Consider the following 12,525-nt stretch of genomic DNA (forward strand, 5'->3'; position numbering starts at 1 on the left):
TTTATGCTAAAAAAAAAACCTAACATGATCTGAATATAAAACTCAACTTAGTAAAAGACACTTGTGTGATCCTTTTATCTGCAGGTTGGTGTGCCAACCCGACATATCACGGATTTAACCCAGATAAGCCGGGTCAAAAGTCAACCCATATTGAAATTTGTAAAAAATTTCAACTCAACCTGATCTAAATCCGTGATAAATCAGCTCACAGATTCCAACCCATTTTTTAAGCTCTACGCTTTATTACGGAAAAAAGAAAAGCGTAATCAAAATGAAGTGTTGTGAGAGAAAAGCACAATGAAGTTCCAAGTGGAAATCTAATGTAATGGCACGTAGAAAAAAGAGATTAGTGTTTGTATTTTGGTGTTACATTTGCATTCCACGTGGGAAGTGATCCACAGCTATTGCACTTCCTAAAAAGATTACCATTCACCACACTTCCACTATCAATACCCCAACACAACTTTTCTTACTTTCTTTTTTCTCTTCAAATAAAATCCAAAACAGATTGTGTTGTGGAGAAAGAAAGAGACTTCCATTCCTAAAAGTTTTCGCTTCAAGTGGAAATATATATAACATTTTGTTTCTACCTTTAATTTGTCCCTACCCGTACTTCTCACTTTTCAACTTTTATATATATGCAAAAGTAATAATATTATTATTTTCACCATTCACAATTTTTTATTTAATCAACCATCTATAATAAATAATTTTAATATACGGAGATGAAAACAGTTGGGTTACACCATTCATCTCTCTTGTTGTTTAAGCAAAATGGATAATGTTGCTTGTATAAAACTATTTACTTATACTACTTATGCGTAAGACATTTTGTTTTTGGTTTGTTTCTTTTGATTCTATCCCTAGAATCATACCTTGTATTGAATGTATAACAGTTTTTGTTGCTTTACATATGTTATCTTATATTGCGCAACATTTAATGTTGGTTGTGCTTTACTTTTGTATAACGTTTAAAAGAAGAGAAAAGCATAGTAATACATGATAAGATTGATGATGAGATGAACAAAGTTTGTCATATATAAATATTATATGCAAATCACATAAGTCTAATTAATTTTACTAATTGTATGTGAGTGAAATGTCTACATGTTTCATATAGTACAATCTTCATATTCACTTCTCATCATATATACAAAAAGAATCAAGGATAATCACAAGCACCACAAATGAAATTATTCTTTAACTAGTCCTTGACTCAATGGGTGTGTGAGAAAACTGACTTTATAACAAAAAGAATGTTTAATTATTGCAATATATTATTGTTTAGCTATTATTATTAAATTAAATTATATATTTCACAACGAGAAATATTAATATTGTTAAAAATCTAAGTGTAAGTCTAAGTCCTATGTTAAATAGAAATGAGAAGGTAGAACACTAGATAAAGACACATAAATCTATTGTTTTAAAATTTTAGATTAAAAGTGGTGTCAATATCTTATGTGGTTGAACTTAGATCTCATCGATGTTTTCAACAAATATATCCAAAAAAAATTAAGTGCATTTAGCACGATATTGTGAAATCATTTTCTACTTTTATTACGTTGTGGTCTAACATCAACCTTTGGTTGCACTCAAAGATTATCTTGAGACGTCAGAAGGGAAAAAAGATTACCCTGGATAATATTTTAAGGGTAAATATGAAATTGTTTGGTTTCCTTTTCTACTAAAAGTGATCATATACGAAAAGCACAACCCAAATTTGTAACCTTGAAAACCTTTTTCTCCCTAACCATGGTTTCTGGTGTTCGTTGGTCTACGTTTTGAAACAAATAATGCTACTCGGATGAGGTCATAATGCAAAAGTGAATAGGTTCAACTTTTTCTTTCCGTTTTTAAGTAAAGTTCTTTCAAAAAATGCATGCATGAATACCTATAAAGTTAAACTACACAAGAAATATCCACACCATTACCAAATTTATAATAATTATAATGCCATAAGTGGTTTGAGTTTAGAACTATTCACTTGGTTACCAAACATGATATCATGTGATTGATATATAGATATTACTGACAAGTTAATTTTCAAGTCCATAATAAAAGGGGACATGTTGATGCAAAGATCATGTCATGTGATTAATGATTGTATAATAAGAAGGTGAAAGTAACTCTTGTGTATGCTCATTAATTAATATATTTTTTTTGTTATAAAAAAAAATGTAAAGAGGCAGTGGAGTTTGGAATAAAAACCCTAGCAAGGCTGGAACAGGTACAAAGGAACACAAACTAAGTCAATTTTTGACACTGATTTTAAGTGAAAGTTTGAAATGATCGTTCCTGACTGCCCAACTAAATTTCACATATGAGCATGCGAAATTTAGGAAGGAAAATCATTTTTAAAAAAATTCATGGATTATAATTTATTTAAACTTATACAAATGAATTGTGTTTTCTTATATTAATTTTTAGCTTATTTTATTACGTTTTCTTAAAGTTTTGTCACAAAAAACCATTTTGTTTTGTTTTCTAAACATTACGGTAGAATTTATAATTATTTCTACATGATTGATCATGTTACTTCATTGATAAATAATTAAGCTATTTTTGTTATTCTCAATTCACCAAATAAGGTCATTTTAACTATTGCTATGAACTTTGACATATTCTGATACCTCAAATTTCATTAATCATTTGTCATTACATACAAATTTATTAGAAAAATAAAATAAAATAATACAAAAATATGAGGGATATCACACAAAATTTATGATAAAGATTATACTTCAAGAACATAGACAAATTATACATATTATGAAAAGACAAATCTAAATAAATACATGGAAGTAAAATATTAGACTATTTATATTATTCACTATGAATCAAAGTTAAATTAGCTAACTTATCAGTATAATGATTCCTTTCATAAAAAAACATGAGTAACTTTAAACTCTATATGTTTACAAAAATACAAACACTGACGTCATTCTTTTAAGATTCTAAAACTGCTCGTTGATCCAACAAACCATGAGAAGTAAAGTAGAAATACTCTCCAACCAAAACTTTTGAAAGATCTCCCTCCAAACACGTTTCAAAACATAAATGAACCTCATAAACTCATCATAAATAGAAGATTGTACTCCTAAAAGAAGGAAGAAAACTACCCACATCTTGATTATAGTAATAGGACATCTCAAACATGTTAAAAAAGAAAAATAATATTTTAACATCTTAAAAAAATATCAGGCCCATTATTTTAGTTATTAAGGTACATCGTCTGGGCTCGTTATGAAATAGTACTAGGGGCCTTCTCCCTGCACCTCCAACAGTTCTTCTGTACCCCCAAAAAAGACCTTTATACCCTTATTTATCATTCGCGTGAGTGGGTGAAATTCGTTGGGACGCAGTAAATTTCATTTACTGCGTCACCAACCTCCTGCACCCCCAAAACTTCACTCTTAGTATTTTTCTCGCGTTTCGTTGTTCTCCATCCCAGTGCTTTTGCTCTCATTCTCTTCTCCGTGGTCCCTTAGAGTTTTTTCTGTTTGCTTGTGTTTTCCGTTTCATAAACTAGAAAACCCGTTTGACGAAAAAAGCAAAATTTATTGGAAACGGATTACATAATCCGTCTCATACACTGTGAAACGGATTCTGTAATCCGTTTCTTAAAAAAATTTGTAAATTTTTTTAGGAAACGGATTACAGAATCCGTTTCACAGTGTATGAGACGGATTCTGTAATCCGTTTCCTAAAAAAATTTGCAAATTTTTTTAAGAAACGGATTACAGAATCCGTTTCACAGTGTATGAAACGGATTCTGTAATCCGTTTCCCATAAATGTGCGTGCACCACCTTGTGTGGAACTCTCGGGTATCATTTGAACCACGTCTAGATAAATTTCCTCGTGTCCTAACCATAGCTATAATAAAATAAAATACAAATTATATTATTAAATAAGAAATACTCGCCCTTATCTTCCATTTTTTTTGTACTCGTAAAAACAAAAACAAAACAAGAACTGTAAGTAAGTGTAGGTTGAATTTCACAAATTGAAGAACAATTTAAATAAAAATTAAAGAAGTAAATCAAATGATAAAACCGATTTCACATTTCACTCCAAAACCAAAAACACAGCCAAAACGGATTCTAGGTTCCGTTTCAGCAGTATGGGAAACGACTTCCACAATCCGTTTCACCTAAAATAAAAAAAGGAAACCGTTTTTGAAAAAAAAATTAAAGGAAACGGATTACATAATCTGTTTCCAAAAAAAAAAAACAAACGGATTTCACAATCCGTTTTTAAAAAAAAATAAAAAAAAAGAAACGGATTACACAATCCGTTTCCAAAAAAAGCCAAAACGGATTTCACAATCCGTTTTGAAAAAAAAATAAAAAAAAAAGGAAACGGATTACACAATCCGTTTCCAAAAAAAAAAAAAAGCATGGCGTCAGGAGAAGAGGGAGAAGAGGGAGAAGGGGGATAGTGTGTGGAGGATGGAGGCCCTGCACCTTAAAAAAGCTTAAGGTCAAAGATTCCAAGGGTAGGGGGTGCAGAGAGTGCAGGGAATCTGCTTTTGGGGATGCAGTGCGGTGAGGCGCGGGGTATTTGGGGTGCACTGCAGTAAAAAGAATAGTAACTCATTTTTTAACCATGGCCAAAGATGAAATTAAAGTAAATTTTGAGAGTACAGGAGAAATCATTGGAGGTGCAGGGAAAAGCCTCCATAGTACTAAATATACATTGGGCTTCATATAATCTAAAAAGTCCATTATTCTGTGTTTATTAGGTTGTGACAGAATCCTAACTATCTAGGAAAAATGTTTGGAAAAGGATTTTACTAATTAAGAAATCAAACAATGCAAATAGAAAGATAAATGGAAGGAACTTCTGAGATTAAATAATATCTTTATATCGGTTAATTTCAGATATACTTTACTAATTTGATTGATAATATTGATGAGGAAACTTGATTAGCATTGGAGCAATATTTTTAATAAATGGCATGCGAAGTTGATATTTCACAGCCCTTAATATGGGTCCATTTAGTGCTACTAATTCGGACGTAGAGATAAAAGTAGCAGTAGTAGTGATTTGGACAAATTAATATTAGTTTTACATTTTTTGCCAAAATCCGATATTTCATGTATCTTGATAAAAATTCGGTGCATCTTGCATTTAAAGAATTTCTTTATGACTTACCAAATAATTAAAATTTGATTATTAATATTTATTTATTAGTTTTAGTACATTTCCTTTTCTGCTTTCCATTTTAATTTTTCCTCGCCTTGCTATATCCCCTTCTAAGACCTACAATAAACCTCTTAATTGTTTTTCTTTTAACATTTCTCCACCTACATTTTTCATATATTACACAAAACCCCTTGGTTTGTACGGAAAACATTATGTTATATTGTATCTCTATAAGGAGATAGTTATAAACCCGTTAAAAAATGGAGGGTTACGTGCAATTTCCAGAAACGTGAGAGACTGGGATTAATTTAGTCATTTTTGTTTTAACATGTATTCTTTCATCTTTCTCTCTTTTTGTTTTTCCTATTCAGTGAACATTTGTTATGTAATCTATATATAAGTTTAGTGCCAAAAAAGGTGCATTTGATAAAGAGGAGAGAACCATCGCCAGTCCAAGCCATAAAGCATGCCAAGGAGAAAGAAAGTGACACTAAAACTGATAGAGAATTTTGTGGCAAGAAAAGCTCGTTACAGAAAAATTCGAGAAAATTTATTGAAGAAGATGGAAGATATTACCACCCTTTGTGATGTGAATGCATGTGCAATCATCTATGGCCCAGGGGACAACGTGCCAACTGTGTGGCCATCCCATGATATTGCTAAAGAGTTGCTCCACAAGTTTGAGAATGCTCCATTGCCAGAAAGGGTAAAAAAAAATGTTACTCCACAAGTTTATATCGAGCAGATGAACAGAAAGATTGAAAGACAAGTCATGAAACTGAAGAAGAAGAACGATGAGAGAGACATGTCAAATTTCTTGTACAAAATACATGAGGGTAAGTCTTTATCGGATCTTGATGCTAGCGATATATCTCGTTTACTTTGTTATGTGGAGGGAAAGTTGAAGTGTGGTGGAGTAAAAGTTGACATTTCTAAACAACAGTTATCAACTTATAAACCTCCGACACCACTGGTTTCTTTTCCTCTGCAGAATGACATTGATTCTTGTGCGAACATAGATGAACAAGTTTTTCAACAACAATCATCATTAGATTCAACGAAAGAAACTGGTCCAATGAACAGTGATTCTGATAATAAGGGGTTGTCTCAAGTCAGTGTTGAAAGTTTGAATTTGGATGATACTGATGTGGTGTTACCTTCTGGAAATTTTAATGATGTGATTGATGATAATGACTTGGCATTTGGGATGATATTGCCTCAAGATAATTTTATAGATCTTTGTGATAATGGTGATTTAGGACTTTTACATGGGAGTTCTTCAGGTGAAATTACAGGCAATGACATATAGTCATCTTATGAAAGTTTTGGAGACATAAGTGAGAGTTATATGATGTTTCCCTTCAACTATGATGTTCAAGACAACATTAATGAAACTTTGATGGGAGCAGAGGTTGAAAATCAAGGTGTGTGTCCATTAACAAACGTATGATATAATATCTTTCATCTTTCTTTCACAGTAATTGTGAAACTCTTGATTATGAAGTTCATTTTTTCAAGAGTCTTTAATCTTCTCAAAAACATATTTCTGTGATATGGTTCGTTGTTGTTATTGATTATGGGCATGGAGATCATAATTATGACTCTCATTTTGGTCATGCCATGGTCATTCAGTCTACATTTCTATACAAATATTCATCATTGATTGGAAGTTACATCTTCAACCTTCTTATTCATCATGGAATACTGATTATTCGTTTTGTATGGATATTTTATCTTCTAATAATATGTGGAAGTTTTTATAGTGTGTAATTCACTTTGATATTTTTATAATGTTACAATAATTTGACAATATTTATAAAATGTTATGAAATATAAGATTGATATTATAATATATAATATTAAAATATTGTCAATAGTCTTTAATAAGACTATTCAATCATGTATAAAAAATATATTAACAAGATTCAATAACTTCATCACACTTTTTCAATATTGTTAAAAAAACACATTTTATTTAAGTGAAGACTATATTTCAATCAAGATTGAAAAAAAAAACTTTTATTTTACCTTTATATATATATATATATATATATATATATATATATATATATATATATATATATATATATATATATATATATATATATATATAACATATACAAGCAAAGCAAGTTGTATGCGTCAGCATTCCATGTATTACTGTAATATTCATATGAGTATATTGTATTTATAGAAATTATTAAATATAACATATAAATAATATTTTTAATATGCATTATTATAGTTATTGAATGCAATGTATTTAAAATAATTCATAAATGTAACTATATGTTTACTAAAGACATAATTCTTCATGAAAAATTAATACATATTCAAATATTGTATTAAATAAATTTTAATTCATTACTAATAATTTAATAAATTTAAATACATAAATACAATGACTTATTTATTATTTTCCATCCTAAATTATTAATTAAATACATTATTACTAAAAATATATTTTAATTTTTAATTTTAAATTACATTAACATTCAGGACTGACATTCCGGATTTTTTTTCTACAACCTTTTCCTTTGTTTTAAATTACATTATTACATTACACATATAATTCTCTTAAGTTTAAAAACATTATACTTGTACATCTAGTATAGCAGACCATAGTGATGGTGAAAAAATGCTACTGAAAAAATAGCAGAAAATATCATTAGAATTTACTTATTAAAATTTAATAATTTATATTTTTATTATTCTGTTTTTCACAATATATATGTGTATTGTACGTATAATTAATATTTGTATATCTATATATATATATATATATATATATATATATATATATATATATATTTATTCAACTTATTAAACATATAACATAACGTGGATGTGTATTTAGTGATATTAGTGTAATTTTCATGTGAGTATATCCAATACTAGAAATTTTTATATTATATGATAATTTTCTTGTAATTCTATTAAAAATATTTACAAGAAATTTTTTTTTTGTCATTTTTATTGAAAATCTTAATTGATAGGTAATTTTTTCGTGGGTAATTATTTTCTACAAAATTATAAAATTTGCAAGTATTTTTTACAAAATTTGTTGCAAAAAGTGTTTTATACAAAATATTTAGCAAAAAAATTGGTAACAATTTCTTACAATTTTTTTTTTCACAACAAAATTTGCAAGTATTTCCTAAAAAAAAATTTCAAAACAAAATGGATAAAAAATATAAGTTTTTTTAGTAGTGACCATACTTTGAAAAACTATAAATTATGATATCTATATATATATATATAACATTTAAGTACTAATAATAGTTATATTTATAAATTATAATATATTTAAGATATTTAATAAATGTAATTTATGTTTATTAAATATAAAAATTTCATTGTGAATAAATACATAGTCAAATAAGTTATTAAATAAAAATTAATTAATTACTAATAATTTAATATATAAATTTGGAATATATAAATGCAATCATTTACTTATTGTTTTCTATCCTAAGTTATTAATTAAATAAACTATTATTGCTCCAACTATGTATATAACTTTTTAGTCTTTACTTTTCAAATAAAAATTATTCTTTTTTGTATTTTTATAATTTTTTTGCAGTAAAAAAACTCTTATTTCATCCATTTATTCATTATATTTGTGTGCAAATGTACGTTCTTAATTCATGCCATCATATTAAGATTTATATAAACGTATTATACTTATTGAATTTGTTAAATAAAATAAATTAATAACTTTAGTGAGTGCATTGATATGAATTGTTGGGTTATGTATTCTTTCATATATGGTTATAGTCATTGAGAGATTGTGGTTCTATGGTTATATGACATTAGTCTTACACATATAAAGTATTTGACACCAGTTTTATGAGTTTCTATTATTATATAGTGTTTAACTTTATCTATTATATTAAATGTGAGACTTTGACTCATACTTGGACTATTCCCAACATGAATATATATTATTTTTATAAAATTATCCTAATAATTTTTTGTCTTTGCATAATTAATTTTGTTTTTTTTTTCTTTTTCCCCGCTATTTGTATCATATTTCTTTTTGAAGAAATGTCAAAATTGATTTAAGATTTTCAATGTCATACTAATAAATTATCTTCTAATGTGTTTTTGTATTTTAGTTGGTACTAGAGTTTGACTTCTAGAGTTAAACTCCCAACATCATAGTAAAGATAGTTATCTTGAAAAAGTTATGAAAAAAATAAGTTTTTAATTGATCACTTATTTTTAAATATTTAGGAAGGAGATTTGCAAAAATGATAAGTTTTCAATTTACCACTCATTTGCAACCTATCACTCATTTTCTATATTTAGAAAAAAATATATATGAAAAAAATGAAAAGTTGTCAATTGACCAATCACTTTCAAAGAATTTCAAATATGAGTAATAGAAGTAAAGAATAATAACATATTTTAAATACTATATCGTATAAAAATGCTTGATGTTGTTGAGAAGGAAAATTATATTCTATTTTATGTCAACAACAACAATTATCTTCATGAATATGTATTTGTTTGAAGTGTTTCTTTTTTATGTATTTGACAAACTTATAATATAACATGTTCCATCGTTCACAGTAATTGTGAAACTCTTGGTTATGTAGTTTAATTTTTCAAGAGCGTTTTGTTAAGAAGCACTGTTTTTATTTTTAAAAGCACAAAGAGTATAAAAAGCATGGTTAAAAAAAGTATAAAGGGTTTTTTTTTTACCATCTTAATTCAAAAAAGAGATTAAGTAACTTCAAAATTTATAAAATATTGAAATTCTAACTTTGTAAAATCTGTTTATCCTTGAACATATTACTATAAATTTTTATTTTGTACAAAAAATTATACCTAAACTTACTACCAGCGAATTTTCGTCAATAATTTTTCTTATATAGGAACAAGATGGAAAATATTATTTTGAATTTTAACGTACAATAAATTTTTACAAATACAAAAGTTTTTTTTTCATGACTATTTATCCCTATGAGTAATGTTAAATGATTTTTTTTTTCAAAGAATTTTTTCCATATTTATTCTGTCTAATAATATATTATTCTCACTGATTTAACTATAGGAATTCATTAAGCAAATTTGACACAATCTTCATGCAATAATCATTGCGGCAAATATTTCTAAATGAACAAATAAAAAAAATCTGTCACAAAATTATTGTGGTAACTGTTGTAAGCAAGAAATGCTAAAAAATAGAGAAAAAAAACTAAAACTCCAACATACTACACTATAATAAATAGAACCTACTTTCTTCTGTGTATATGGTCTAAAAAATGAGGTTGAAGTATAGTAGAATGATCATAGCCATTAGGCGTAAATCCCTGTGATGGACCTGGTCGATTTGACAGGGTCTGAAATGTTGCATCGTACTGCAATTGAGAAGGGAGAGTTTGCAAAGCAACATTATTATATGGATGCATTGTTTGAATATTTGCATTGTAAAAACATGGTAAGGAGTTTTGGTTTTTGTCTAATCCATCTTCTTGTGTACTCATTCTGTGATCACTTGCACCAACTTGATTACTCCAATCCACTACTGTACTTTTTTCAATCAATTGGGTACAGTTTTGACCTAGTTGAAACAAAGTAGGTAGAGAACTTTGACTCTGATGACATGAATATGATGTTACTTGACTGTTATCATTAGTAGGAAAAACCTGTGTTTGAGACATGTTCTGTGTTTGAGACATGTTCTGCATAAAACTGAGGTGACTACCATCATAGTCTGATTCTGCTATTGCTTTTCCCTTCGAATCACGCTTGAACATGTTCATCCTTTGATTACAAGCATCAAGCTTAGCATCCAGAATGCCAACAAACATCCTCAATTGTTCCTCTTCAAGAACATTGTAAGATTCATCCCAGGTTGGGTACTTGAGTTGGATGTTCCCTTTGTGCACTTTGGAAATCTCACCTTCAATCCTTTTCATCCTTTCACTGAAATACTCTTCCACATCATACACCTTTGGACGCCTATCACTGGTGGTGTTCAGATATTTCTGAATCACACGTTTCAACTCTCTTGGGTCTTGTGGCCATGTTTCAGGTTCATCGAGAAACTTTGAGGCAAAGATAATCACACCAACGTCAACTGAACAAAGAGTCGAAAACTCGTAAACTTTCTTCATTAATCCGTTCTTTCTCTTCTGAAATGTTGTCTTTCGAGCCTTCTCTTTCTCGATCAGATCCATAGGTATCCTTCCACGCCCATTTTCTGCTATGCACAAACCTTTATATGCAAATAGTAATATATAACAATTATTGTTTCTTTGCATCAGAATAGAAATAAGCTGAGTATTAGTTCTTGTTGTGATGACAATGTTGGGCTGAAGATATACAGCAAAAGAAATTCAAAGTTTTTGTATAAATGCGTACAACATAAATAACATTAACTTTTTCATGATTCAAAAGTTTACTATTTTGTTTGTTCAAATATAAGTTCACATACCTCTTTGATCTCCTTTTTTCCTTTTTCTGAGTAATAGTTTAATTCTTGAAAAAACTCGGGTTTGTATTCTCTTTAGCTCGTTTCCTTCGCTTCCCATACATGTATCGCATGATAACATAATAAGCGTTGTCTTGGTCTGCGATTAAATAATAATCGAGATTTTAATTTCCTTTTTTATCTTCCATTATCGTATTGGATTATAATTGGATTATCCTTAATTAATTCAAAAATATGTAGAATCGGAACATTAAATATATTTTCATTATTTTATTTATAAAAATAAATATATTTAATGACTCAAATATTTTAAAGTTAATTAATGGTTTCTTTATTTGGTAAGTAAAAGATTTAGAATAATTCTAATAGTGTACATGGTAACAACATAACTTCTATTAAATATCTAAAACTATTGACATTAGTAAAAATTTTCATATTACATGGAATTCTTCTTGTAAATTTGTTAAAAAAATTTGTAAGAAAAGACTTTTTTCTGTTATTTTTTTAAAAATCTTAATTGACAGATAATTTTTTCATGGTAATTATATCATTCAAAATTATAAAATTCGTAAATCTGCATATTTATTTAGATCGTTTGATGCAGATTTAATTGAGATGCAGACTTACGAAACTTTAAAAGTCATATAATTACAATATGAAATATTATGGGTGATGAAATTTGTAGGGATTATGAAAATACGAAAGATACAACACATATATTAGATGGAGATAGAGATGACAAATAAACTCGTCCTCGTGGGTATTGTCCAAACCCGTCCCCGTTTTGACAGGAAATTCCCGCATTGACTGGGTATGAGTATGGGTATGGGGAATCCCCTATTTTTTCAATTGGGTATGGGGATGTACATATCCCCGCCATAATACCCGTCCCCGTCATATCTTCATCCTCATTTAAATTATTAAAATATTTACA

The 12,525-nt window shown here is 28.3% G+C and overlaps 2 protein-coding genes across 2 annotated transcripts; one reads left to right on the plus strand and one right to left on the minus strand.

Moving 5' to 3' along the window:
• Window positions 1-5,615: 5,615 nt before the first annotated feature.
• Window positions 5,616-6,458, plus strand: LOC114190983 (MADS-box transcription factor PHERES 2-like). Its single transcript, XM_028080092.1, has one exon. The coding sequence runs from the start codon at window positions 5,616-5,618 to the stop codon at window positions 6,456-6,458; it is 843 nt and encodes a 280-aa protein (XP_027935893.1).
• A 3,931-nt stretch (window positions 6,459-10,389) lies between these two features.
• On the minus strand, window positions 10,390-11,337 carry LOC114190991 (floral homeotic protein GLOBOSA-like). The gene has a single exon (XM_028080102.1). It carries the CDS (start codon window positions 11,335-11,337, stop codon window positions 10,390-10,392), a length of 948 nt encoding a protein of 315 aa, XP_027935903.1.
• Between the last annotated feature and the right edge of the window lie 1,188 nt (window positions 11,338-12,525).

This window comes from Vigna unguiculata, chromosome 1 (genome assembly GCF_004118075.2).
Source record: "Vigna unguiculata cultivar IT97K-499-35 chromosome 1, ASM411807v1, whole genome shotgun sequence".
Classification (NCBI taxonomy): Eukaryota; Viridiplantae; Streptophyta; class Magnoliopsida; order Fabales; family Fabaceae; genus Vigna; species Vigna unguiculata.